The sequence below is a fragment of the Anguilla anguilla genome, chromosome 14 (assembly GCF_013347855.1).
Source record: "Anguilla anguilla isolate fAngAng1 chromosome 14, fAngAng1.pri, whole genome shotgun sequence".
NCBI lineage: Eukaryota > Metazoa > Chordata > Actinopteri > Anguilliformes > Anguillidae > Anguilla > Anguilla anguilla.
The window spans coordinates 3,148,494-3,176,396 of record NC_049214.1 but is presented as its reverse complement, the minus strand read 5'-3'; the positions used below and the strand labels follow the sequence as shown (position 1 = coordinate 3,176,396).

Sequence of the window (27,903 nt, the reverse complement as noted above, 5' to 3'; positions counted from 1 at the left end):
TACTTTTAAATGTGCCAAAACTGCACACATTAGTGCACAGTTGAGACTTACTGTCTACACTCAGTTTAATTTACCAATCCTCATAGGATTTATGATGTGATTTGGCCTATTTTTCCTGAATTTGGATAGGAGGATTATCAGAATGCAACATGCTAAACAGCCATGTTTTTTTCATGTATTGTTCTTCATGTTTATTATTTATTAGCATTATTATTACTGTTTTTAAATAAAATGTTAAATTGCTGTGTCTTCATGTTCTTTTAGTAATGCAGGTTGTATGATGTATAATTCCGGAATCCATAGCGGATGTGTTATGATAATACCTTTGTCCTTCAGGAAATTTCGCAAGTCCGTTCTGAAGTCCGTGTTCTAAGCCTTACCTGAACACTTCACTTCAGCCCCTCTTATTCCCGCTAGTTTCCATTCCATACCTCAGTAATACACTAAACAAGCAGTCCCATTGTACCATCCCAGCATGCCTGAGATGTCATAGTAGATTGTTTTATTTATTTTTTTAATATCCCCTGAGGTGTAAGAGTAGACTGCATGAACCTTCACTTCGCTTTTTAAGAAAAAGCATTGTTAGAGTTGTATTGAATATGACCAGTTCATCCTCAGAGCAAAAGAAAGTAACCAAAAAAAAAAAAAACTCCTTTTTATGCAATGCCAATTCATTTTATTCTCTATTTTAAAGATATTTCAGAAATGTACGTAGGGAAGTTGAGTCTTTAATGTCATGTTCAGGTTTTTTGTGTGGGGCGCATACAGCAGTGTAAAATCAATTCAGTGTTTTTTTTGATGTTGTTTTTTTGCTGTTTATCAAGCCAGCTAGATTGCTGTCTAGATGCTTTCTGTCTGATCGTGTCATTTCTGTCTTTCGTTTGACCTTTAATCCCCCTGAAAGTCTGCAGATAAAAGCTGCGCTTATTAACGGCTGTCTTGTACCAGGGTGGTTAGCTGAGGTCATTTCACAAGCTTGAAATCAGATAAGTGCCTCAAAGTGCTTCAATTTAATCATCCTCTAAATATGCTGAGGTCAGCTTTCCAAAGCTAAATCGACTGAGGTCAAGTGCTCAAACCCAGCTCCACTGTGCTGTGCCACACCATTAAGAAAAAAAAGTAAAAACTTCAAAATTTTGAAGATGAAATGACTCGTAAAGTTTGCTTTAAAAAGAAGCGATTTCTTAACTGAGATACAGAAGTGTACGGTATTGGCAAGTCACCTTGTGGTTGGATTGCACCAGCTGTGTGTAAGTTTATCTGTACTGCTCACCGCCATTCCCAAATCCCGTTTCAACCAACCGGCGAGTAAGAGATTGGGAGTTTCTAATAATAATAATAATAATAAATTTATTTTATATAGCGCTTTTCAAGAACTCAAAGACGCTTTCTCAAAGAGTTTCTGAGGAGTGCCTCCCCAGGAGAGAGAGAGGGTTTAGGTTGGCATGGTAACGCCAGAGCCATCCTCTGCAGATCCTTTGTTAGCGTCTCTTCCGTTTGATTGGCCACTTGACTCGAGTTGCCTGTGATGTCACAGTAGAGCTGTACAGTGCACTGGCTCGGCGTCTCTGTGGCTCTAGCGGGCCGTGTGCAAAGCCAGCTGTGCCCGTTAGCTGGCTCTCCCCCACAACGTGCGTGTGCTGTCCCTGTTTCTGACGGGGGACCCTGCAAGCACCTTCACTGGCCCTGCCATGGTCATTGGGCACCTCAAATTGGGCACAAAGCAGGGAGGGGGGGAGGGATGGATGGATGGATGGAACTATTCAAATGAAAGACATTTGGATTTCTCTCTTTCTCTCTCCTTCCATCTCTTTATTTCACAGTCTCTGTGAGAGCTCCTGTGGGTCTCTCTCTATTGCGCTGGGTCCTCCAAACCCCCCCCCACCCGTTTTTACTTCCTTGCCAAGAAAAACCACTCCCATAATTCCCTCTGAGCATCCTCCTGCTCTCTTTGCTGTTACTAGTTGGGTTTACTGCAGGTGGCATCTGAAATCCACTCTTGCTTTTATGGTTGAACATTACATGTTGGTTCTGGGACTGAAGGGTAGCCAATCAGCAGTCACTGATTTCTTTTGTTATTAAGTTGTTGATTTAAATTATACTTTTGAAATGTTAGCCTATGCTTTTATTTGCGTATATACTGTAGTTTGTAGCTAACTAAAGTAGTCATCAAGTTTGCTAACCTCTGTGTAGTGGCTAACTGTAGAAGTTATAACTCGCAGTGGGGACTGTGTGATTGAAAGTATACACTTAATGGCTGCCGTGTACGGAAATTAAGGGACAAAATGTTTCTCAGTCTCCGTGCGCTGGATTAGCCTGCAGCTTTAAAGAGGAAGTGTCTGTTAACCATGGCACTTGGACATTTATGACATCCAGAACCTTTACCTCATAATTTATTTCAAAGCTTTGATTTGTTAAATAAAATTTTTTTTTTTTTTTTTCAAATTTCTCTTTTGACTTTAGTGAATTTGGTTTTCCATAGCTTGGAACATTTAAGTGCACTGGCTTGTAAATTGATGTCAATCTTACGTAGTACCTAAGCCATACTTTATTAGTATTTAATGTGGTGAACCGCTTTAGTAATTTTGTAAATTCAGACTCTGTAAATACCTGAAACCTTACGCTAAACTTACACATAGCTGGTGTGATTGCCCCTTGGTTGCACATAGCTGGTGAGATTGCCCTTTGGTTGCACATAGCTGGTGTGATTGCCCTTTGGTTGCACATAGCTGGTGTGATTGCCCCTTGGCTTTAATCAGCTGGACAGGGCTTCATTACAAAAAGAATACGTGATCGGGCAACTGGGATTTTCCTGTGTTATACAAGTTGTGTTGTCGAAACAGCTCTGTCTATTGAAGGAAAAGGAAAACAAGTTAGGATAAATAAATCCTGAGGAGTAGGTTGTGTATAATTATCAGACCTGGGACAGATCCTTTATTTGAAATACTTTAGAGTTGTAAATTAGCTTCTGATTACTGACAAAATAATAAATCTTCAGTATGCAGAATTTTAAAAAAATTCTGTCATATGATTGAACGCTTTTGTTAGTAGCATGTTTCTTTCAAAAAACTTTTAGGGACCTGCATAACCGTTTTCTGCAAATGTTGACCATCATCGAAACAAACCCAGGTGTGATATTTATGCATACTTACTTCATGGACGCAAATGTGTCATCAGTGAACAATAATTGAGTCCATTGGTTCTGCTTTTCTCCTAGTCGCCAGTGCAGACAGACTATAGCAAGACCTCATCGGCAAAAGTATGACGATGCATTTATCCAAAGCAAGGATGTACTGTAGCTGTGAATGTTGATTGGACACGTAGCTGGACTGTTTTTTTTTTTTTGTTTTTTTTATGTTGCATGACTGTGCTGTTACTTTATTTTTTGATTTTTTTGCCCCCCCCCCTTTCTCACCTCCAGGAAGAAAGCCCCCTGAGTGTGTCTAGCCCTGACTCTATTGGTACCTGGATTCATTACACCTGTGGTGTTGGTACTGGGCGTCGAAGACGCAGATCAGGGGACCAAATAACTTCCTCCCCCGTCTCCCCCAAATCACTGGCTTTCACTTCCAGTATTTTTGGCTCATGGCAACAGGTTTTTACAAATTTATTCATTATTCATATGAAAAAAAGAAAAAAACACGTATTTATTTTTATTTTTATTTTTTTTGCAAATCCAAGTTATTATTGTGAATATTGAGGCAGTCAACAAGGACACCTAATCGGCAGATCAATATAAAGGCACTGTTTTCAGTCATTTTTCCCCTTTCCCATCCCGTTTGAAGGACCAGTGTGAAAGGGTTTTATGCTTAGAAAGACCAGCACAGAAGGGCCTTTAATTAGCTTATTCATTCATTTGGTTCCGACACTTAAAGTGACGCTTAGTCTTTTCCTTTAAGTGTTCAAACGGGATGGCTGACGGTTGTTGATTTGTGAAGGTTACGGATTATGAAGTTGAGTCGTCTTGGAAACACCAGTGGTGCATACTTTTGCTGTTCTGGAGCATAACTTCCAAATTCTTTATTTTATAATTGTAAAACCATTAATCGCTTGAAATGTCTAACACCATAATTAGAGTGACTACACCAAGGACACAGCAAAAGTAGATGACAGATGAATATTGATGAATATGAATTTCACTTGGACCAGTTTTCACGTTCTGTTATTTTATATAACTCACAATGGTTATTTAAGGTGATTTGTTGATTTTCAAAGGATCTCTTAAAAGCAATAACTGTTCTGCTTCCTTGAAGCTCCTCAGAACTGGCTCCTCTTATGTTGGAAGAGTGTGTAGAGATGCATCATGGGATACGTTGAGGAGAGTTTAGTTGCCCATTACAGGAGAACCTCAGCTATACAAATGCAATCTTTGGGAATGTTCATAATTGAAAGTAAAGTTAAACTTCACTAAGTTTTACTCATTTTGTTACTCTGATAGCTGATCATTTCCTATTCCTGAGGTCATATTGTATTTCCATATTATAGCATATGATCACATACCACCATTGAATGTAACATACCGCCATTTTATGTGTCAAACGTGATGTAATTTTGGTTAGATATAATCATGAATATGATAGTTTTGACTTGTTTTCCAAACACGTGCAGCAGTGTGAGAAGCAGGTCTGCCTTTTTAATCGTACAAATATGATTCAGATTTGGAACACATTCCTGATTTTGTTTTCACATAATTTTTTGAAGATTACTCTTGAGGCTTGGCAGTACGTTGTAAATTTATTTCCTGCCCTTACTGTTGCATCATACAGTATTTGTCATGGTTTGCTACAGCTTTCCTGTATTTCCCGTTCGTGAAATCTAATAGTGTCATCATTTCTTACAGTACCAAGTAGTAACTGTTCCTAAAGAGTCCATTGAATAAACATAGTGCATGAAGGAAATTGTCAACAACAAATCAATCGGCAGGACGTACTTTACCAGTTAAACTATGCACGTTTAGCATTAGTTGGATATGTCCTTGGTTTTTCAGTGTGATGTAAAACGAAGTGTTTTACTTAATAACTATTTACAGGTGGATCAACCTACAGAACAGCATTAGACTATCACCACTGTGCAGTGTCTCTCACCTGGCGTTCAGCCAACATTTCTTTTGCGGCATTTTGGTTAAATTTTAACATTTTTTTTTAGAGCAGGAAATGAAGGTGGTTCTTTACATTTATCTGCTGAAGCTCAAGTATTAGCTGTCCTTAGCGACTCGCTCAAGTTCTCCGTGGAGTAACGAGAAGGTCGACATCGCGGCTGCCGATGGCACCGCAGGAGTGACTGACTTGGCGCTCAGATTTTGGATTTATGTTTTTGGGGGTGTGGGAGGGGTGTCTTTGTCCTTTCAGTTGCCAAGCTTTTTTGTCTCTTCCAAAACTCGAGTTCATCTCTGGCTTGCACTCTCTTCTGCTAAACACTGTTTCTCCCGGGTCCCAGATTTTGCTAATTTGCAACGCAGGATTTTGCTACAATTGTTGTGCTTCAGGTTCCCCTTTACACAACTTGCAGGCATACAGACATCCGTATGAATGAGCCGTTATGGTCGTTAGACTCAAGTATTTCAACCTTTTTTTTTTTTTTTTTTTTTTTTTTGAAAAATGGAATGCAAGGTCATTTTTCCATTTTTCTGAATTTCTAAATAGTGTATATCATTGCAGATTCCCCAGATACTGAGAGTGAAATAATGTGTTACTGTTGAGAAGACCCTTCATTTTCCCTCTGCTGTCAATTTGATTCCAGCCGAATTCAACATGCAGCAAGAATTAGGGCAACGTTACTAAAATGACTCTATCGACGGCTTCCTGCTGAACGGGCATGGGATTATGGTGTCCTAGAGCTGTCAGTTGACAAGAGAATGCCTGCACATCAAAGTCTTTAGAATCTACACTGTTGCCATGTTACGCAGCTTGGCCCTAACTGTAAAAATTAAGATGGCCACAAAAAAAAACTGTATTTAGGTGCCTCGTTACTGTCTTTGCCTAAGACTGAACCTGACGTTTTGATTTGTAGAAGACCTAGGTGATTATTTTTGGAATTTTCATTTTTCTCTGCATTTCCCTGTGCACTGTGAGGTGTTTAAAAACACCTCCTGACAACAGTTTTGGTAGTTAGGCCCGCTGAGTATTCACTAGTTTGTGTCAGCTTAGGCCTGGTGCACACTATATAGGGCACTTCCGATATCCTCGTCGATATCGAAGATGTGGGAGACCCCCATACACAGTGACAGATGACAGATCTCACTGATATTTCTAGGCGGTTTGGCCAAGAAGGAGCATTGCACACATAACATTTACACTCACAGTCACAAGTCCTGACTCTCAGCACCTGGGATTCTGCAGAAACTCGCACGTTCCAATGTGACGTTGGAGCCCGAACAAGCAGTCCGCTTCCCTGTCAGCTCGGCTCTCATTGGCTACTGCGGGTTTCAGCTCTGCTCTCATTGGCTACCGCGGGTTTCGGTTCGAGATTCCATCGCCGTTCCCCCCCTCCCACCACAGGCTTTCGAGCCGTGAATATCAAACTTGTTTGGTATTCGTGATTTGAAATGGTGGCGACCCCCAAGCTAATCAGGAAGGGTTCACATTCTGTCTGTGAACACCTCACACTACAGGAAGATCGGTTCAGGCCAGCCTCAAATTTGGAAAAGCCCCTGCGTTTGTCGCGAGGAGCGAATCGGGCCTAAAATGGGGCCCAAAATGGGGCCCAATTATCCTGTAGTGTGCACCAGGCACTACGACCGCCACAGGAAAGGGCAACTACTGCAGGTCCCCAGGGGCCTGGGGCCAACCAGGTTCTCTTCTGTCAATGAAAGATAAGTGGTTGTCCTGACTCCCCCCCCTTCCTCTACAAATTAAAATAAATAAAATTGACTTCAATTAAACAAAGGAGACGTTGGCTGGAATGTGGACCATCTGACACTGAGGCCTCAAGGCTTGAGGATCACAGGTTGCCCTTACCTGAGGAGCAGGTGAGTGGCGTGTGCAGGTGTGGAAGTGGGGCTGTAGTGTCCTGCCTCCATCGCTTACCCACTAGTCAACAGCTATGTATCCTACCTGTCCTGTAACAAAATCCTGCCATGTGGGGGGGGGGGGGGGTTAAAAAATAAAAAAATCAGTGATGCCGTTGGATCCGTGCACGAAACAGTGACCTTACCCTTACCCTTCTAAAATAAAAGTTTAAATTGTGTACGTTTGTGCGCGCGCACACACACACATTCTGTTTCTGTTTTTGTTTCTCCCTCCTCTCTCTGAGACAGGTGCGGTGTTGTGTATCTCTGGTAAAAGTCGCACAAGACGTGATTGTTGACCTGACTCATGCTCTCAAACTGTTGCCATGTCTCCTCATTCCTCCCGCATTCCTCTCTCTTTCTCTATTTGTCCTTGAATATGCATCCCCCCCTCTCTCTCTCTCTCTCTCTTTTGTCCTTGGGTATGCATCCTCCTTAATTGCAAGGATCTCATACGTGGAATGAACTGCCTTTTTTTTTTTTGGTCATGAGGATGTTGCATGGACCCCCATCGTCTCTGTAATAAAAATTTTTTGTCAGTCTTGTTTTGGTCTCGTCCGTCGTCTTCGTCGTCGTCGTTGTGTATGGCGCTCTTAGCGCTAACGTTTTTCAGTGCTGCTTATTAACATTCGTCTGTTCGTCCAAGAAAGGCCTCTGCTATGAACACAGTGTTTTTGGACGCCCCACCCACCTGGAGTTTGTCCTCAGAGCGGTCTTCGTAGTTTTCGGATTTTCACTCGACTTCTTTTGCTTCGACGTTCGCAGGTTTTGTCGGAGAACAACAGCCACGCTCGCGCTGGCAGGCTCATCTCAGAACACAAGCTCACCACAGGAATCGGTAAGCCCTTTCTCTTTGATGTTGAATGCCTAAACGTTCATAAGTTCATAAATTAAAAACAAAAAAGTGCATGGCAATTAGTACAACTTTGTATATTTGTCGTAATGGAAAGTCATCAGCAAAGCCTTTTGTGCATATTTCCAGGCCCTTGCTTGTATAGTAATAGTTAGGCCTTGTTATTAACCCAGTAAAATTACATTAATTTCATTTTTTTTGGGTCTGATCCACCTTAATTCCAGCCTTTAGGTCCGCTTTAATGTTAGCAGACCTGCAACAATGAGAGAATGCACAAAGTGCAGTACTCCACTGCAGTCGTATTGACTTGTATTTTGCAGTGTTTTTTTGCATGGTGTCATGCACTGATCCCAGAAATGTTTAGTCATTTTGTTTGCAGAAATGATATAAGATTGTGGATGTGTGACAAGTGTAATTTTCTCTCACTTATTTCAAACCTTTGCTCTGTTTGGGTGGGTCTTCGCAAATCTTCAGTACTTAAGCAACGTCTGCTTTTCTGAGGCTTTTGGCCTACTGTTTGTTTGAACTGGAATGATCAGTTACTAAATTTGTGCTATGAAGCTTATTCAAGCAACTATACTGATCTGTTTTTCTAATGTTTAATGGAGACAAAGATTTTTGCCACATAACTTAACCGATATGGTGCTGACTCAAAATCACACACATGCTGGTAATGTCTTCTTTCAGAAAAAGGAATGCAGTTTGATTTCTAATGATACAGTTTCGAGTTATTAAGAGTCTAAAAGTCGTCATATTTGAATTTTTAACTCATTTCATTTGTTGTGCTCTTGAGTAATCTCTCATAATTGTATTTATTTGATAATATTGGGTTTCTATACATTTGTTGAAGACTGATATTTGGCAACAGAAAAAATAAGAAAATAAAACGGCTGTCTTTCCTAGTCCACTCCAGTCGGGGGACGAAAATAATGGCCATTTGCACCATAGCAAGAAATTGATTGATCGTTTTCATTTGTTTCAGTACGAGGGAGTGTACATACTTCCTCATACAAACCTCTGTGCCCCCCAGGGTTGGTAAAAAATTCCTGATCCCCGGTTCCACTAAAAATATAAAATTGGGGGGGGGGGGGGGGGTAACGAATGTCGCACAGCAACAATTAAAACGAACGGGGGCGAACCTTTCGATTCGGGCGCAAAAAACGATCGCTAAAGATAACTCCCGTTCTGCACCTGCCAAAACAAAACGTTTTTTTTTTAGCCCCTCGTTCGTCCCGCGATCACGCGGAGCGACATTACCGCCGTTGTGCGTAAAAAAAATTTTTTAAAAAAAATTTTTAAAAGCGGTTGACTTTGGGGGCGGCACACGAAGGGAGCGTTTGTGGCAAGAATCTGCTGTAGAGTGCATGCTGCATGTGGCGCGGCGGCGGCGTGTGGCGGTCCCCAGAAACACTGTGCGTTGTGCGTGTGTGTGTGTGTGTGTGTGTGTGTGTGTGTGTGTGTGCGCGTGCGTGTGTGTGTGTGTTTTCTCTAACTCCCATCAGGCCCTCATTGCGCGGGGCTCTTCAGCACCATGGTGCTCGGCGCCTCCTCCAGCGCCCCTAACCTGCAGGATTACGCTCGCGCGCACCGTAAAAAGCTCACCTCCTCCGGCTTCCTGGAGGGTATGTGCAGACACGCACACACATCTTTTTTTTTAAAGAGATGATCGATCCTCTACCCGTTTTTTTTTTGTTCATTTTTTTTGGGTTTTTTTGGGGTTTTTTTGGTCTGTTTTTCCGTTCCTCCCCCCCTCCCTTCCTCCTCATGAAGGAATCCTGGAACTTTCACATTCTGCATTCCCCGGGGGTTCGGTGTGTGTGTGTGTGTGTGTGAGTGTATGTGGGCATCGTTGTAATGATTGAGTCCCTTCCATTTGGTGTCCCCTTCACTTTTGATGTTCATCAGCTGGCTTTTGGGCACAGAGAAAATTCCATACATTCCTATGATTATTCGTCCATACAGTATTCGCATTGCTGGAATGCTATAAATAAGTTATTTGCGGTGAAGTCAGTCATTTACAGGTTTAAATACATTTTGTCGGCATTTAAAGCTGCATTATTAGCTTTGATAAAGTCATTAAATGCTTGATTGCACCATTTTTGGAGATTAGTCTTTGGATTGTCCACATACTGGAGATGGGTTTTACATGTTTCTTCTCAAAAGCTTATGTTTATACTTAAAAGTTATTCAAGTTATCATTCGTAATGAAAAATCGAAGTTGGTACTACAACAGGAAAAGTCAGGTTGTTCGTTTCGCCTTAATTTCGGTATCATAGTTACCCCTGTTCTGTACCGGTTTCTGTACAGTTTCGCCCGTGTGCACATTAGTCCTACTGCTGCTCCTTAGTGTTCCGGTTGCGTTAATGTCCGTGCGTTTTTAACGGGTGAAAGCCGTAAGGAATTCTGTCCCAGAACGGTTTCTCAAAATCTCAGCATTTTTTTAAAGAGCATTTAGAAGGGGGCGTGAGATTCGTGTGGCCTGGCCGGTTGTAGATTAATTCTGAATGAACTGGAGAGAGGCCTGTGGCACCTGTCGGGAGATGGCACAGAGGCGCTCGGCCAATCAGGACCGCTCTAGGGGTTGAGTAAGGCAGTGATTGGCTACACACACAATAGTGTCCACACACACTATTTCCAAGGCCTAAAATGGCTATTGATTGAAAGGAAACTGCAAAAATCTATAGCACACACTTGGGGCTGTCCAGAACTGAAGAGTTTGACACCCCTGACCTAAAGGTCACAGGTCACAGGTCACGGGACCTCAGTGCTCTTCTCTGCTGATCTTTTAATTCAGAGTTAGCACTGGTAATTTAATTAATTGAACACACTTGGAATTTCCCCTGATGTCCCTCTACAAAATCCAGGATTCCTTGTACACCCAGTGCTCGGGCATTATGTCTTGATTTTTTCCCCATGAAAAATTATGCATCGTGTTACGTCTGATCGAATATTATTTTTATCTGGAGAAATCTCATCCATCATTTTTCCATCAAAATACTCTGCATAGGAATGAGTGGGTGGTTTACCCCTTTAAGGTGTGAGGTCACAAATGCGTGATTAGAACATTCCATTGCTGATGTAACAGTCGGTTCTCGTAAGCGAAAGCAGTGGAGTTCTGGAACACTGGCTTAGAACGTTGGGGAAAGAAACATTCCAAAAAAACGTACTCTTCCGGGGGGAAGGGGGGTGGGGGGGGGAAGGGGAATCTCACGTTGCAGGGCCTGTGTTGTGCAGCGCATTCGACGTTCCTGTCAACGTTCTCCCCATTTTCGACTGATCACCGTTGGTCATTTTCACCTGTGAGCGAGCGCTAACCTTCCGCTTGCGGTGTCCGCACTGTGCGCTGGGCTGAGAGCAGAATCTTTAACAACACACTGTAACACACTAAAAAAAAAAAACGCAAAAAAGAGACAAAAACAAAAAGGAGTCTCCGCCCTTCTTTTCCTGGCCCTTCTTTCTTGCATGCCATCTAATACTTGGCTTTCTTTCTTTACCTTCTGTGATTGATTTCTTTCTGTTAGCCGTTTCTGTTAGCTGTTGTACATTTCAGGTACCTGTTCTTCTCTTTCTCAGAGACCACCCGTGGTTCTGCTGTAAAAAGATTTTCTATCTCATTTGCTCGACACCCAACCAATGGTATGTTTGCTTTTGTTGTTTTTTTAATGATGCTCTCTTGCCTCATCTCCTACTTTTTAAAAAAATTTATTTTGTGGATAGAGTTCCTCCATCAGCCCTCCCCCCCCCCCCTCTCCTAACTTCAGCAAAATGCACATGGAATGTAACCATGAACTCTGGGACCTGATATGCGCATGTGTCCTGCAAATTCCATCTGCAAGCACGTACTCAGAAAAAGAAAAGGGGGAAAAATAAAACATTCTGTCCCTTTACAGTTACTCTGTAGCTTATCGGTACATTTTCTGGGGGGGGGGGGGAACCTACCTACCTTTGTAGAACCTACCTGCCCCCTCTGCCTGCAGAACTGTAGATTGGTGAGTTCTTAGCATCAAAATTTTGCCTGTTGTGTTTGAGCTACTGTGCTTTTTTTCCCCCTCCTTTTTTCTTTGGTTATTTTAATGAATTTCTCATTATCAAAATGTTAGTTTTGTCAGAATGAGAACCCTGATGAAGCTATGGCAGAATTCAGCATCACCATGCTTCGCTTTTACAGTAGGCCAGGAAATGTATAATAATGGTTAGGCTAGTAAACTTATTCACTTGCAAATTTGACTAGATTTTTTTAAAAAATTTGAAGTTAAATACCTTTTTTTTTTTAATACCTTTTGCTCCCCAATTTGCAATGCCCAGTCACGCTCACGTAACACTCACGAGCACAGCCTCCGTTGTCTGTTCAGGAGGGTGCAGACAAGCGTATTAGCTTCCTGCCACAACACAGTTAGGAAATCAAGCTTACACAGGCATGAGTCAGAGGAGGACTGTTCACGGATCAGACTGTGGACTCCGTCCATGCACTCGAACAGTTTTTTTTTTTTTTTGTTTTTTTTTGTTTTTAATGTTTTTTTTTTTTGTTTTTTCAGCTTTATTAGACAGGATAGTGTAGAGAGACAGATAGAACTAGGAGGAGAGAGTGAGAGACATGCGACAATGGTCGGCGGTCGGACTCGAACCGCCGACGTCGCGGCTCGCAATGAGCACGTGGACAGCGCTCTACGGGCTGCGCCACACGAGACCCCCCCCCCGCACTAGAACCGTCTTAACGGGGGGCACCCAGCGGCCCCAAGATATTTATCCAGACATTTTATTTATGACTTAAGGTGTAGTAACAGACCATCTCCATTAGTTTGATAGTAATGGATTGTAGAGAAGCTATAATCTCCTCTTCTTTCATTCTTTGGCTTAAAAGCAAAGTGTTCGTTTTATTTATGCGTATTAACTCTATACATATTAAATGTTTATTATTGTTAAAAGAGCGTTTGAAGAACTGGTGATCCTTATCTTTTAAATTTGCTTTTCATGATTTTTTTTTTGTTTGTTTTTTGTTTTTTTTAAATCTGCTTTTCTAAATGGGTCAGTGTTTTCCAGTTTGTTCTGTGGTAAGTGTTGATTATGTTTAATTTACCCATTTCTTTCCTGAATGTTTGTTTGGTCTTTTCCTTTTGTGTAGTTTCCTGATTTGCGTTCCCTAGAAGTGCCCAGCTTCCTCCATCTCTTAGCTGTCTGACCCCTTCTCTCCTTCAACCCGTCTCACCTCCTTTTGTCTTTGTTGCGCCACTTGAACCTTCAGACCTTTGGCAGCAGTGTAGTGTAATGGGTAAGGAGCTGGTCTAGTAACCTAAAGGTCACAGGTTCGATTCCCAGGTGGGACACTGCCCTTGTTCCCTTGAGAAAGGTACTTAACCTGCATTGCTTTGGTATATATCCAGCTGTATAAATGGATGTCATTTCAATGCTGTGTAAAAAGTTGTGTAAGTCGCCTGGATAACATAAACGCCTGTAATGTAGCCCGGAAGGCTGGGAAAGTGTTGCTCTCTCTTGTTTTAGAAGGTACCGACCAAAAATCCTCTTGGCTAAAATAGTTAGAATTTCCTACCTTGAGGGTTTAAAAAAAAACTTTACTTCATGGGGTTGTCATAGCTTTAGATTTTAATCCAGACAGTTCATTATTCAGGGTCAGCTGACATGCTCCCTGGTCTATTTGAACATATCAAGATAGGATGTTCAGCGATAATGGATGGAGAAAATGGACGTCCGAATGTGGAGTCCTTTTGCGGATCTGTTCTTTGCCAGCGAATTAGTGTCCAGTTACTTGAAGGCAAAATGGTCGTGTATGTAGAACTCCCAACACAGAATTTAAAAAGTGGAGAATACCGCACAGAATCATTATAATTGTTAAATAGTTGTTGGGTAAATAATAGGTTTGTACGTTTTAATGCATTTTCTTTTCTTTTACCTGATTTTTTTACATGCTTCAGGTCAGTATGTTTTCTTTTTGTTTGTTTTTTTTGCCCTCAAGCTCAAAGGACATTTTTCTCACTCTATTCCTTTGTCTTGCTGCTAATGTTGATTTAAAAAGATGCTCTTTTTTAAAATCGTGGTGGTATTGACCCTTTTTGTCTACCATGCTTCCTTTGCAAGCATTGCAGTCATGTACACATTTGGCTGCGGTTTGTAGTTTTAATTAGAAAACGGTTAATGCAGTTATGAAGTTGGATGAAATTACTTGTTTCATTAGTGTGAATGAAAATAATTATGTAAATACCCTGTAATTCATGCATATAAATTCTGGTTATAATATATTTGAATGATATAATTTTTAAAGTAATATGATTAGTTTACCCTTGTGCTCGCATTGTAAAAGAATACATCCTAGAATGCATTAACTATATTTGTTAAGTTACATTTGGAATATAATTCAAGGCTGTTGTATTTTAAAGAGCCAGGAAAATTCTGTTAATGTCTAAAATTTAGTTAATTACAAAAAAACTGTCGGGGCCAATTGAAAATGGAAATCTGACGACATGCCAAAAAGACCCCAGAAATTTAACTACCACTTTAAACTTCTTAATTATTGGCTGAACAGTGGAATTTTGGCGTCTTCCTTTTTTGTTTTAACCATGTTTCTTCTAAAAAAAAAAAAAAAAAAAATTCCCATTTATCGCGGTGGGATTTTACATGTGTGTTACCTCATTTTTATTCCCCAGTGGAACAGGAAACCTTGGGAAGCCAAAAAGAGTTCCCCAACTTGAAGTAGCATGCTAATGCAGATTTATTTTTGTTGGAGTCTATTTAGAGTAATCATTAGAAATGTGGCATATCTTTTGTTGAAGAATAGTTTGAAATAAAATCTTTTTTTCTGAGCAACTGTATTAGTATAAATTTTCCCATTCATGAGCATACAGTGTATGTAATTGCCAGTATAATTTAATTTAAAGGCTACTTTCTTAATCATTTAAGGATGTGAATAATTGTGGAGGGAACTGAAACTTTTTTTTCACCTTGTTCATTCAGACTTAAACGTGTTGTGAAACCATTTTTTTTTTTTAAATTTCACCAAATCCGACCATGTCCTTCTTTTTGTGGATCGGTCCGTCTCATAGTAAAATTAGCACTGAATGCAGCTGAGGTAAGTGCCCTGGTGATTTGTGTTGGCGTGTCACCTGGCTTAGAGAAGGGTCTGGGTAGGTAGAGCTCTTCTGCAGTTAATTCAATCTCATTTGTCTCCTTCCATGGGATGTTCGGTGCAGATCTACATCTGGTAAATAAATGGTGGATGTTATTTATTTATTTATTTTTTTATTTTTATTTTCTTTCACTCCCCCCCCCCCCCCCCCTTCCTCTTTTCTCCTTCATTGCCGGCTTCATCATTCATTGCCCGAATGTGAGCTCACTCATCGCCCCGCCCCCGGTGCTGTCCTGCAGTCTTTTTTGGCGTCCCGCGGCTGTTTTTTCGGCACTGATTTGGTCCCCCCCCCCCCCCCCCCCCCCCCCGGTTTGTCTCCCCCCAGGTTTCGAGCTGTACTCCATGGTCCCGTCGATCTGCCCCCTGGAGACCCTGCACAACTCGCTCTCACTGAAGCAGGTCGACGACTTCCTGGCTTCCGTGGCGATGTCTCACGAGGCCATCGTGGACACGCCCACATCCTCCCCAGGTGCGCGTGTCATTGCATTACATTGCATTACATTACATTACATTACATTGCATTACATCCAGACTTAAGTGTCCCTCAGACTTAAGTACTGTGATCCTCTGAACACCAGTAATCAGGGTTTTGTGCTGAAGATTAGGTAGTAGCTGTGCTCCACACGTTTCTTTACAATGATATCCTTCAGGATTGTGTTTGTTTTTTTTTTTGTTTTTTTTTTACTAAAGCTGGTTGTTTAACATGGTTGTTTGTTTATTTATTTATTTATTTTTTGTGTGTGTGTGTGTCTTTGTTCCAGCTTCAAACTTGTGCTGCAGTCCCATTCCACTGAAGAAGCCCCCTTTGAACACGTACACTCCCGCAAAAGTGCTTCCTTGCCCGTTCACCTCGAGCAAGAAAACGCTAGAAAGAGCTGTGACCGGTGAGGACATGTATTTATTTATTTATTTTTTTTTTTTTTTTACACTATATGGAACCTGCTTCTGCACAAGGTTAGACTGAACACAGTTCATGTTTACATGAGTTCACAGATGTTTATGCAAACATGCAGAGCAACTTTCACAACTTATATTTTATAGCGCTTTGCTTCAAGGGTATAACCGCAGTGCCCCAACTAGGATTCAAACCCGCAGCCCCCAGTCCCCTGAACCCTTATGCAGTTCTGCAGTACGTGTGACATAGCTGTTTGGCTCTCCTCTCCCGCAGTGTGTGGCGGGTCACCCAACAGATCGCCGAGGGGGGGTCTGGCCACGCCGCCCAGGGAGGACGAACTGATGCAGGTGCCGTCCCCAAAATGCACCCTGGAGGAGAAAGCTGTCCTGGAGCCCCCCGGCGAGGAGTCCGAACCCCCAGCCGGGACCTCCTCCCCCACCCTGCACCCTCCACCTCACGATACCCCCAACCTACCCCCGTCTGACGACACCCACAGTGGCAAGGCGCCCCCTCAGCGCCACCCTTGTGATACCCCTGCCGATAAAGTCCCCCGGCAGTGCTTCTCTCCTGCCCCTCCCAGTGAGAAATCGCCCCCGCCCGGCCCGTCCCATGATTCCCCTGTTGGGACGCCCCCTCGCGATACCCCAGGAGACAGAGGGTCCGAGCGGACCGCACCCCACGACATGGCTGCTGACAGAACTCCCCCAAAACCCCCTCTCCTTGGTCCCCATGGAGACGGAGCGCGGCATTAGCCCCCGCCCCCCTACCCCAACCCCCCCCCCCCCCCCCCCCCAAAAAAAGCAGAGGGTAGGACGCACAATGGACTGTCACACGCACAGGCTGCGTGAAACAAAATAAATAAAACTGCTGTCCTTAGTAGTCATTCGTTTTCTGAAAATTAGTCCGTCGTTCGAGCGTCCGTCGAGGCGTCGATCACGAAGAATGAAGGCTGAATTCCCAAGACTCCACCCTGATCATGTGTCACATGTTCAAAAATTAATTAATTAATTAAAAATAATAAAGAGGGTTCTGAAGGGCAAAGCTCCCAACTGACATTATGAGACAAAATTAACTGTTACTGATCAGTCGAATGTTACTGGTTGACGGGTTCCACTCACGTCACTTATTCATTGGCTTTCACAACGATATTTGAACTTTATATATAATGCATCAGACATTAGTGTTTTGCACATCGGACTTTTGTTACTTTAACTGTGTAAAAAAATATATATATGGGGTTTGATGGTACCTGAAGTATTTTATTATACAAAGAGGTGTACAGTAGTTCTGTAAGCATAGCAATTTCAAGTACTGCGTCTGTTCGTATAAACAACCGACCATAAATCACCAAAGATGTTCTTGAGAGGTACCAGTGTCTGTATTATGTTGATTGTCCGTCTCTGTATTGTTTGTTCGGTAAGCTCCCATGTCTTGGGAGGTGTTGAACAGTCGTAAGACATGGGTCCTCAAAGAGCCAAACTAATGGCCAGAATACCAATTTTGAAAGACCAGATGGTTGACCAGTGACCATTGAAATGTCACTTCAGTTAGTAAAGGAATTTAAGATTGTGAACCGTATTTAATTTGCCTTACAAGCACATCGCTAATTGTATTTCTTTCATTTTTTTTTTCCATTGTGATTGAAAAGATTGTTGTACATATTCTGTATTGGCTACACTGGACATCCTGACCTGTAAATATTTTAAACTCATGAATCTCATCGTGGTAATATTGACCATCTTAAACCTGATCTGCAAATGGTTTTCAACGCTATGTTTTGCAGTTGTAAGGTGCCCATGTAAAAACCAATGCACCCTTGGAGTTTTTAAGGAATGTAATATTAGTTTTCAGAATTAAAATAAAACATGAAAAAGTCATTTTTATCTGAGATGTGAAGTTTTACTTTAAATTGAAAATTGTAATTCTTAGACACCTGGCTCTAGTCAAATATGCAATGCTGAACTTGGAACTGACTGCTGTGGTCAGATCAGACCAAAGTTGAGCTTTTTCTTTTTTTTTTTTGCTAGGCACCACAGGGGTGTATTTTGTGTCTGAAGAAGGACGCTTATGTTGGGGGGGGGGGGGGGGGAAACGTCATGCATTTGGTGAAATAGGTGGTGGATCTTTGATGTTGTGGGATTGCTTTTCATGTATGGGTCCTGGAGGTCTTTGAAAGGTCATTGGAATCACAAACAAAGATTTGTGGCATCCTCTGAGGGAAGCTAAAACGTGAATGGATTTTACCACAGGCTAATAATACCACAGAATGTGCCTCAAAATCAACCGATAAAAATAGTGAACTGACTGCAAAATGACTGTTTCTCCAGACTTGAACCAACAGAAAATTTGTGGTTTCAATTGAAAAGGGCAGTCTACTAGCACAGGATAAAATGTCACTGTGCCTTTTCCAATAATGGTTGATAAGGATGGAGGACACAACGGATGAGGACAGGCATTAAATTACAGGAATTTAGCAGACGCTCTTATCCAGAGTGACTTACCCAAAGTTTTCCATAGCATTTACATTGCATCCGTTTATACAGCTGGATGTATACTGAAGCAATGTGGGTTAAGTACCTTGCTCAAGTGTCCAACCTGGGAATTGAACTTGCGAGCTTTAGGTTACAAGGCCAGCTCCTTAGCAATTGTACTACACTGCCACCCAGACTGTCCTCTGTTCAGTTTTGATGGGGTTTAGGTGCAGATAATTATCCCTGAATTTTGTTACCAGAGAACCGTTCCTTTGTTGAAATTCAAGTGTAAAAGTAAAGCAACCTTTGCACATTCCCAGTCATCTATTACACCATCTACACATTAGCCATTTAAGGTGTAAGATCACAAATATGTGGTTAGTACATTCTTAACTGAACTTTCTGTGGATATAACAATCACTACAGGCGATTGACAGCAATGTAGTTCTTAGAACACTTGCTTGGAATTTTGAAAAAACCTACCCTTCAAAGGGTTATGTTCCTCTTCTGCCATAAGGGTCTTTGGCAGCCATTTTATATCAGGCCCTTGGGGGCAGCAGTACTGCTGGTTTTCAGTCCTCCCCTCTAATCAGGGACTGATTTGAAACGGTCACACCAAGTGTAGATCTCCGGACAATCAGTGACATTACTGGGCCAAAGGCTGTCAGGTGGAAGAGAAAATCACTCCAGCAGTAGGCTACTGCTGACCTTGAGGGCCTGGTTTGGGTGTGCCTGCCTAACGCCAATTGTTCAGCGCGATGGTAATACCGTGGCAACCAAACATACAACGGTTATGTCTGGCAGAGGGCAATATAAACCAACGTCGTTTATTTTGTTTATTTGTAACCGCTCTTTCAAGGTATGTATGTTTAACAAGCCTGGAACACCTTTTCTGTGTACGCTACTGCGCCAAACACAGAGCACTGATCAGATTTACTAAGGATGACAACATAAGATGTTTTCAGATTCAGAAACTATTCTGTTGAAATCGATTTATTTCTCGAATTTTCTCGACGTAGCGGGATTTAAAGATTAAAGTATCGCCTGTATGTCCTACCCATACATCACACGTAAACCCGAATACCTGGGTGGGTGTTTAGGTTCTAGGAAATATTACAACAAGGCAAGTTTTGCGTTGTTATCATGCAATTTCATCTCCCAACGGTGAGGACAAATACGGATTACCTCACTGTGTCACGTGGTACTTCTCGGAAGCTCCCTGTAGTAGTATCGACGCGGTCCATTTTGGTCCAGAGACCAGAGGAAAGTGTGCTGCAGTTTCGGCTTAGAAACCGGTATGTTTTTGGTTATTGTTTGGACAACGCTCAACTACTGTGCTTGGGTGGAGCACATATGTATGATGAGCCAACGGATGACGGATCGCGCACTGAACTTAATTTCAATTTCATCCATACTCCGATATCTACTGTAATATTTAAACCGAGTGTGCTGTAAGGTAGTGAGGGAGCGACCGCAACCAAACACACCACTAGAAACACTCGCGATTTCAGATGATGGAGGCGAATGTTTAGAATGCTCTGCCAGCTACAACAATTGAGAAACCTTCAGCATGGTATTGTGCATGCCTTTTGGGTGCTCGCGACCACAATTGTGTGACTCGTTTTGAGAAAACGCGATTGAGTAGCTTGCGAACGAAAGACGACTATGGTGTGTTCACAATGGGTTTTCATTGTTGATATGATAGTGTTAACAATGTAGCTGGCTATGGTTACTGTAGCTTTGCTTGCTTCGAAATATGTTTTTGTTTGCATTTAGCGAGTAAAATATAGCTATTTCCTGTTCTGGAAAATATAGCCATGCGCAATTTTGTCCTGTCATTTTATTAGATAGGACAGGCGTATTCTTCAGAATGAGTCCGGTATGACAGGCGTCGCGTGACAGGTGCATGGGGCATGGCGGGAGAATCTCGTCAGATAAAGAGCTGGAATGCAAAAGATTGTGTTTAACTATATTTAACAGCAGTGGATTTTATGCCATCTCTGTTTCGCCGTTGCGCTGAAGAAATACATGTAGGAGGAGAGTAGCTACTCAGCATCTCGAAAAGCCAAGTTAGTCCGCAGAACACAATGACAATTTCGGCCTGTTTTAACACAACGTGAAGATTGGTGAACCTGCAGTTCCAGTGTTGATGGTCTATAAAATGTCGTGTACAAAAATAGTGAATTAGATATAGCCTACATATATTTTTTAATTCGGCGTACTTCCAATTTTAAATGTTATGTAGGGGAATTAAAGTGTGATACATTGAACCGACATGCAAAATTGAAATACTGATACCCTGCAACATAATAGGCTACCGGCAACGCTATGTGATGTAGTTGATCACGCCTATTATTTAAATCTACTGTAGATTATATGCATAGGCCTTGTAGGCTGCATTCTTATTCTGCAGTATAATTTCAAACGTATGCTGAAGCGGTCCGTTATAAATGCGGAGGCCACTGCTTCCTGAAATTTATAATACAGTTTCAGTTATGTTAAAACCCATCAATAAAGCTTTTGCTTTATTTTCAGTTATAAATCGGCTCGAGTAGAACAGAAAATGCTGTTTAGAGGCTTTCCGGACTGAATCGTATTTTTTTTGCTTTTTTTTTTTTGTTCCTCAGCCAAGTTTAGGCTCCGTTTTGTAAAGTAAGACCATAGTTGTATGTATCACTATTGTTTGTTCTCTCCTCTATAGCGTTTATTTATTTATTTATTTACTTATTTACTTATTATCGTATGGTGAAAGATTTCAGTTCGCTTAGTTATACTTAGGCAGTTTTCTTTTCCAGAGGATTGGCCGTTCAAGTCACGTGACTATGATTATTTCTCGTTCTCGGTCATTTCTCCTGGGATGCTGTCGACTGAAGCATTTGTCTAATTAAGTGACGAAATTAACACCTCGAATACAAATTAAACTTTCATTTTCATTAGTTATTTTTGATGTGTTTGGGGGCCACTTAAATGAAATGCACTTGAAGGTCAACTGATCATCTGTAGTTACAATTAGTTAATATTTGATTTCATTGATGTATTTGTATGCACATTCAAATACACTATGTCTTTATAACAACCAACTCGATATTTGTCATATTCAACTGTTTCATTACAGCATGCACTAATTTTATTAAAAATAAGCTGGTAAGCAGGCATTTATCCAGTGTAGCCTAGGTCCAAAAACTAGTTAGTGGGCTCTTAAAAGAAATGACCAAATTACCATTTTTTTCCATGAGAAAAAGTAGTCACGATAGCTGTTTGTTTTTGGGTTTTTTTTGTCTAATGTCTCCCCATGTGCCGATTTGTTATTGTGCTATTTTGACAAGCCGGTAATATTTTGTGGACGAATCAGGGACAGTTTCTATTTAGCCGCTGAGTGTTTGTGTCTCCCCTGCTGTGGCCCCTGAGTGTTTGTGTCTCCCCTGCTGTGGCCCCTGAGTGTTTGTGTCTCCCCTGCTGTGGCCCCTGAGTGTTTGTGTTTGTGGCCCCTGAGTGTTTGTGTCTCCCCTGCTGTGGCCCCTGAGTGTTTGTGTCTCCCCTGCTGTGGCCCCTGAGTGTTTGTGTTTGTGGCCCCTGAGTGTTTGTGTCTCCCCTGCTGTGGCCCCTGAGTGTTTGTGTCTCCCCTGCTGTGGCCCCTGAGTGTTTGTGTCTCCCCTGCTGTAGCCCCTGAGTGTTTATGTCTCCCCTGTCAGGTGATGTCTGTAAAGATGGAGACGGACGTCGGCGGCGTTTCCAGGGCCCCCGTGATGGTCCTGCCGGCCGCTGAGCCGCTCGCCGGGCTGAGGGCGGAGCCGGAGCGTCCGCGCTGCTCCAGCACCCCTTGCTCCCCCGTCCGGAGCGGGGTGGCGGGGTACCAGATCGTCCACATGGACTGCAACTACCTGGTGGGCTTCACCACGGGGGAGGAGCTTCTGAAACGGGCGCACAAGAGGCCGAGCGTCGAGAAGGCCGCGAGCGCCGCCGCTACCGCCGCCGCCGCCGTCTCCACGGCAACGCCGGAGGCCGCGCCCAACCCGCGCGCCAAACCCCTGGAGGCGGCGCTCCACCGGGCCTCCCGCGTCTACAGGACCAAGAGCCGCCACTACCAGCCTTACGACATTCCCGCCGTGAGCGGTCACCGACGGCGACGGAGCGCGACCGGCGCGGGAGACCGCCATCTCAGGCCGCCGCCGCCGGCGGCGGGGGGGGCGGAGCCCGGCCGGGCCTTCCACGGCCCCCTGCCTCTCTGCCTGCTGCGGGGGAAGAGGCCCCACCCAAAGTCCCTGGACTACCTCAACCTGGACAAGATGGCCGCCCTGGAGCCGGCAGACACCGAGGTGCTGCAGTACCAGCTCCAGCACCTCACGCTGCGGGGCGATCGAATGTACACCAGGAACAAGACCTGAGCCATGGGGGGGCCACACCCGCCACCCCCGCCCCCCCCGCCCCCCCCCCACCCCCTCCTCCTCGCCTCCAATCCCTACAACGCTGTTCTGCAGAAAGCCTGCTAGCTATGCCTGGCCACACCTGTTTCTCCCAGGAGACCATAGACGGTTCTCCAGAAAAATGGGTAGTCATCAAAGAACTAAAAAAAAAAAAATTGAAAAAAAAAGGCCCAGCAATCTTGTAACTTGTGAACTTTTTACACTTTTAGGGGTCGCTTGTGCTCAATGTTACGCGGCCCACACTAGCACAAGGACAGAATTGTTTAGTGAAATGTCTGGTGATTGAGGCGTGACTTGAATTGGAAGATGGGGGGTCATTCAGGTTTAGCAATAACTTAAGTATCCTTAATTATTTAAGAGAAAAATATGTGTGTGTGAGAGAGTCTGTGTGTGTGTGTGTGTGTGTGCTGTCAAACCTGTTGATGGATGCTATGAAATTTGCTACATTATATTTATTTTCTGCCTTTAATGCTACACATATCTGAGAGTATTTACACTAATGGTTCTATGGGAAAAATAAAACAATAGCACACCTCTGCTAAACCAGAAAACACTATACCACCCGTTCATCTTTGTCCTGTTTGAATGTCTGTATCGGGTGATTTTATGTAAAAAAAAAATTAAAAAATACAGACTGTTAACAGGATTCTTTTAAACCTGAGTCTTTGGCTGGATTTATAGAGTTGCCCAGGGGTAAATAATTTCTCTCAATTTTCATCAAGTAATGGTGTGAGAGAATGGGATGTGTTTCAGCCCTGGGTTTCTTCTTGTCAGTATCCTCTGGAGATTTTTTTCTTTCTTAAAAACAGTCCTGATTTTGAGGGCGAAGCAAAGGAAAACGAGGAAATAGCAATTTGATTTTGATAAAACGTGTGATGCGGGTGTGTGATCTCTAAATGACATCGCCATGGAAACCAAAGGAACACATATGACGGGATCCTGAGAAGACTTGACGAGCTGTTTCTTTCTCTTTCGTGTTTTTAAGCCCCAGAACACGTGACAATCATCTTTGTATGTATATATGACTGCATTAGGGATGCACTGAAGACAACGTCGAGAAGTAGGCTGCTTAGATTTCAATTATCTTTAAAAAAAAAACATTTATTTACCCTTGATTGACTCGGTGTGAAATATCAAGATTTGTTTCATTTTTATCCTGGCTACCCTCAATCCTAAATGTTTGCATTTTTCTGTTTTGTAGGGGTAAACCAAATGTTACAAAATGGTTTAAAAACTAGGAAGTAAAAAGTTGACTGTACCGTATTGTTTATGCTGTATTTAATTTGAATAAAAAGATGGTAACACGTGATGTTCACTGGTCCATTAGGGTGGCTGCTGTTGATGCAGATATTTTTGTCATCTCCACATTACTGTGAGCTGTGTTGTTTAATGTACTCTGTTTTTCAGAATTTATCTGTGATCTTTTCATCGGGGGTGGTCCTCTTACTGGTCCACATTGTGCTTATGAACTTGGTAACACAGTAAATGAATGCAGCAGTTCCACATCGATCTGTTATTTGTCCAGTGCTGAAGCCGAAACCGCTCTGTGAATTGTCTGGAAAAAAAAGAAGTGTCTTAACGTTTCTGAACAGAAGCGGGAATTGTGTTCACTTACTCTTGTTCAATTTGCAGGTTTTTCCCTTTTACGTCCTTATTCTCCACCATTTTGCTACTTGTCTAGATTTTTTTTTTGTTTACTGTCCCAGTAAATAGGATTGTAATGCTTCTCATGGCGTGAGAAGTGAAACGAAAGTGAACCAGACGGTAATTTTATTCTTCTGTTTGTATGTTGGTGTTTTCTGATTGGCTTACTGTCTGAGTGCACCCCTTTTTCCTAGTCCAAGTATCAACACTTTCTATGTTGTAGTCCTTCATGAAACTTTCATAAGCCCTGCATTGACATTCATAAATGCTTATAACTGCAAATAAGCGCATAGTATGGTGGTGTCATGGTAACGTCAAGTGCTGCGTCAGTGGTAACATAACACACCATATGCCTGTTTGTCATAACATTTATGAATGTTTATGTAGTGCCAGCTTCATGTGTCAGACTAAATATTACAGCCTGACAAACTTTGCACTGAGATGTGGCATAACTCTGTTTAACTTTTAGGCATGTGTTTTGCTAATAAACAGTAATATATTCTAATACGGATACACATTATTGAGAACACCCCCGTCAGCAGTCTGTTTAGCAGTAACATGTTAATGGATTTCTCTGTTTTCTCAGAAATAGTTTAGCATCTTAACATCTTTTTTGGTATGGTTCTCCCTGATGGGTTTTTATTCAGCTTTCACTTCTTCACAGTTTGAGAAATGTTGTCCTGCAGAGAAACATATGACCTTGCGCATGGATTATCTTACGTAATGACGGGGAAGTTTATGAGAGCGCCATCAGATTTTCTGTATTGGTCACTGTTTTCACAATTTTTGGGGCAAAATCGATGGTTAAAATATGAGTAAACTGCTGAAGACGAGTGCGATAAAAAAGCATCATTTAAAATGCCTATAATATGTATGGTTATATGTCACGTATACAGTATGACACACACATATTGTAGAATCTGGCCCTTGGACACTTTAACATATGTGAAATTTATGGCTAAAAAAGTTCAGTCTCTAATCTGTAATGTGATAGTATACGTCTGAATCTTCTGCATGTGCAAAGTTCAAAGAAGGGCAACTAAATTGGTTCCTGGTATGAAAGATAAAAGTTATGTGGAAAGACTTAAGATGCTTAATCTCTTCAAGCTTAGTAAAAGATTTAGGGGCGAATTGATTGAGGCTTTTAAATTCATGGAAGGGATCAATGAAGTGAACTACATGAGATTCTTCAGGTTGAATTCTGTCAGCAGCAAGGGTGTGGAAATGGACGTTCGCAGAAGGTAAATTCCACACATTAGGTATTAGGTAAGTATTTTTTCACACAGAGAGTAGTTGCTGTGTGGAAGGACCAGGTCATGTAGTAGTGGTGGAAACTGGGAGTTTTCAAGGCCAGGCTTCATATGGTACTAGATACTGTCTAGTTTGTAGGTAAACGGTGAGCACTAGGTACCCTTTAGTGGTAGGAAAATGGCGAGCATTGTTGGGCTGAATGGTCTGTTGTCGTCATAACTCTGTTATGTTATTCTTGAAAGGCATTAGTCCTACACGTTCACAGCAGGGTATAGTGCCTTGTCATGTTACACAAGTTTTTCAAAGCCATAGATGGTGGGTTTGTCTTTTTCTTTGGGAAACATATTTGTGTTTGTTTTCCAAAGAAATTGTATTTTTATTTTGTATTTAGCTTTTAAATGTGTACAGTAGATTTACTTCTGAAATATCCACTTGGGTTTTTTTTTCTTGTTTGAACTTCAAACAGAGGCTGGTTTGCACTCTGCAATGGGAGGGACTGTATTACTCTGTTGTTTGTTTTTGTGACTATGCTTGACATCCACTATTAAAAAACTAAACCATATATTGCCTCAGTTTTTTGTTTATTTTTATTTTTTGCTGTTTTTGCAATTTTCTAACGTGATTGATAGGCTACTGTATATGCGAGTCGAAGTCAGTGTGATACTCATCAGTGAGATGCTCCTTGTAAGGTATGAAATTAAAAGTCTCAAATTAAATGCCATTCAATCACAGTGACAAATGTGCTAATATCTTTTTTCTCACCTTAATAACGGAGAGTCGCTCTGTTCCGTGAGGTGCAATGATGAATAGCTATAAAACGACTGTTACAGCAGGCACTATTTAAAGGAGCTTAAAACACTGTTGGAAGCTCTATATTGTTTAACCCTGGGGTCCAATGACAGTTTGGCTATCTTGGTGACATGTCCATTTGCAGTAATATCTTTAAATGTGGTTTACAGTAATCAGCCTTTTGTTGAGAAACATCCTCGCAAAGGGAGAAACTGGAGTCAAAATGAATGTGAAACTACTTGTATTGGTTCATATTCCTCTTTTTAAGCCACTTGGTGTGTTAAACTCACAAACTCGGGGGGTAGATGTGCTCAGTACCAGAGGTAGAAAATCCGGGTTCAGAAAGTAAAAACCCACTCCAGGGGCTTCATTTATAAAAACGTTCTTAGATTTATACTTGAACTTAGTCTTAAGATCATTTCCGACGGTATGCTTACGTTCGATTCATAAAACATACGGAGCATAAAAAACCTTGCTTACGCAGGTTCTAAGAAGACCATTTGCATGATAGGAGAACTAATTATTGTAATCAGCTGGTTTAGTGCATGGTGGTGGAGCAAATACATGGTCAGTCTTTTTACTCTTTGAAGCCGGGTTACCCACCTCTGATTATAAAGGAGGAAAATTGTCACATTTCCGGTTGCTGACCACCAGAGGCCGCTAGTACCCCCGACCTTGTGTGTCTTATTTTTGTCTGCGCTGTCTCGTTTGATTGTATTGTATAATTATTTTCACCTGCTTCCCGTGTATTTAAGTCCCTTGTGCGCGGCAGTATTGTTCTTGGTTTTAGCGTTGTGTTTTCTCATACGCTAGTATCGCGTTACCTGTATCGAGTTCCGTCTTTTTATCTCGTGTGTCCTGTTGGGTGTTTTTTTAAGGTATTATTTATTTTGCCTTTATTTTTGGTAAAAGATCCTTTCTTTGTTGCGCTTCAACTCCTGCGCCGTCTCTGCACACGGACTCTAACCCTGCCTCGTGCCAACAACAGACTCGCCAGACATTACTGGAAAAAAATAATTCTGTTCAGACCATGGAGATATGGTGTAGTTATAACCTGAACAGAGGTATGCAGGGTTATTAATATGTTGGTTCTCAGCACTATTACTACAACACTGCATTTACAGGCCCAAATGGAAAAGATGGAAAAACCAGTGGGTCTGCCTGTCAGACATGGCTCAAAAATATTTGAAATGCAGAAATCTATCGACTCTTCTGATGTTGGTATCGCTTAAACATTCTTGCCATCCCCTGAAGCTTACCAGAATTGCAAATGAATCCAGGAAATGAGAATTGGTTTTCTGTAATGATTAAATGATCTTTGTTTCTCACTGTTGGTGGGATTAAATGTTTATCTTTTTTAACTTCAGTTGTTTGTATTCATGTTACTGGTCTCTAAAAGGTTCAAGTATATTCGGAGTAATTATTTCATCAA

The 27,903-nt window shown here is 42.0% G+C and overlaps 2 protein-coding genes across 13 annotated transcripts in view; both read left to right on the top strand.

The window, feature by feature from the left end:
* Window positions 1–16,670, top strand: part of ppip5k2 (diphosphoinositol pentakisphosphate kinase 2) — a 47,344-nt gene extending 30,674 nt beyond the window's left edge. For 2 of the 10 annotated variants that reach the window (XM_035390760.1, XM_035390761.1), the window contains exons 25-31: window positions 3,422–3,595; window positions 7,772–7,844; window positions 9,362–9,481; window positions 11,433–11,495; window positions 15,323–15,466; window positions 15,759–15,881; window positions 16,166–16,670. In XM_035390760.1, the coding sequence (XP_035246651.1) occupies window positions 3,422–3,595; window positions 7,772–7,844; window positions 9,362–9,481; window positions 11,433–11,495; window positions 15,323–15,466; window positions 15,759–15,881; window positions 16,166–16,644 (1,176 nt within the window). In that variant the 3' untranslated portion in view covers window positions 16,645–16,670. Of the gene's footprint in view, window positions 1–3,217; window positions 3,260–3,421; window positions 3,596–7,771; window positions 7,845–9,361; window positions 9,482–11,432; window positions 11,496–12,889; window positions 14,321–15,322; window positions 15,467–15,758; window positions 15,882–16,165 lie in introns of those variants that run through there. The other 8 variants (XM_035390765.1, XM_035390766.1, XM_035390764.1 and 5 more) reach the window with 8 other exon arrangements.
* Window positions 16,671–18,960: 2,290 nt separating this feature from the next.
* macir (macrophage immunometabolism regulator) lies at window positions 18,961–26,244 on the top strand. Of its 3 annotated transcripts, none has more exons than XM_035392433.1 (2): window positions 18,961–19,222; window positions 22,056–26,244. In XM_035392433.1, exons 1-2 carry the CDS (start codon window positions 19,157–19,159, stop codon window positions 22,746–22,748), a joined length of 759 nt encoding a protein of 252 aa, XP_035248324.1. In that variant the 5' UTR covers window positions 18,961–19,156; the 3' UTR covers window positions 22,749–26,244. The 3 variants fall into 3 exon arrangements, with proteins under 3 accessions (XP_035248324.1, XP_035248326.1, XP_035248325.1); XM_035392435.1 differs by lacking the exon at window positions 18,961–19,222 and adding an exon at window positions 19,238–19,658; XM_035392434.1 differs by lacking the exon at window positions 18,961–19,222 and adding an exon at window positions 19,666–19,936.
* Window positions 26,245–27,903: the final 1,659 nt, after the last annotated feature.

Bases quoted from the DNA above. Each gene is read 5' to 3' on its own strand.
- macir (XM_035392433.1), top strand. From the start codon at position 19,157: ATGTCTGGCAGAGGGCAATATAAACCAACGTCGTTTATTTTGTTTATT. The intron at 19,223-22,055 runs GTATGTATGTTT...CTCCCCTGTCAG, and splicing joins TTTGTAACCGCTCTTTCAAG to GTGATGTCTGTAAAGATGGA.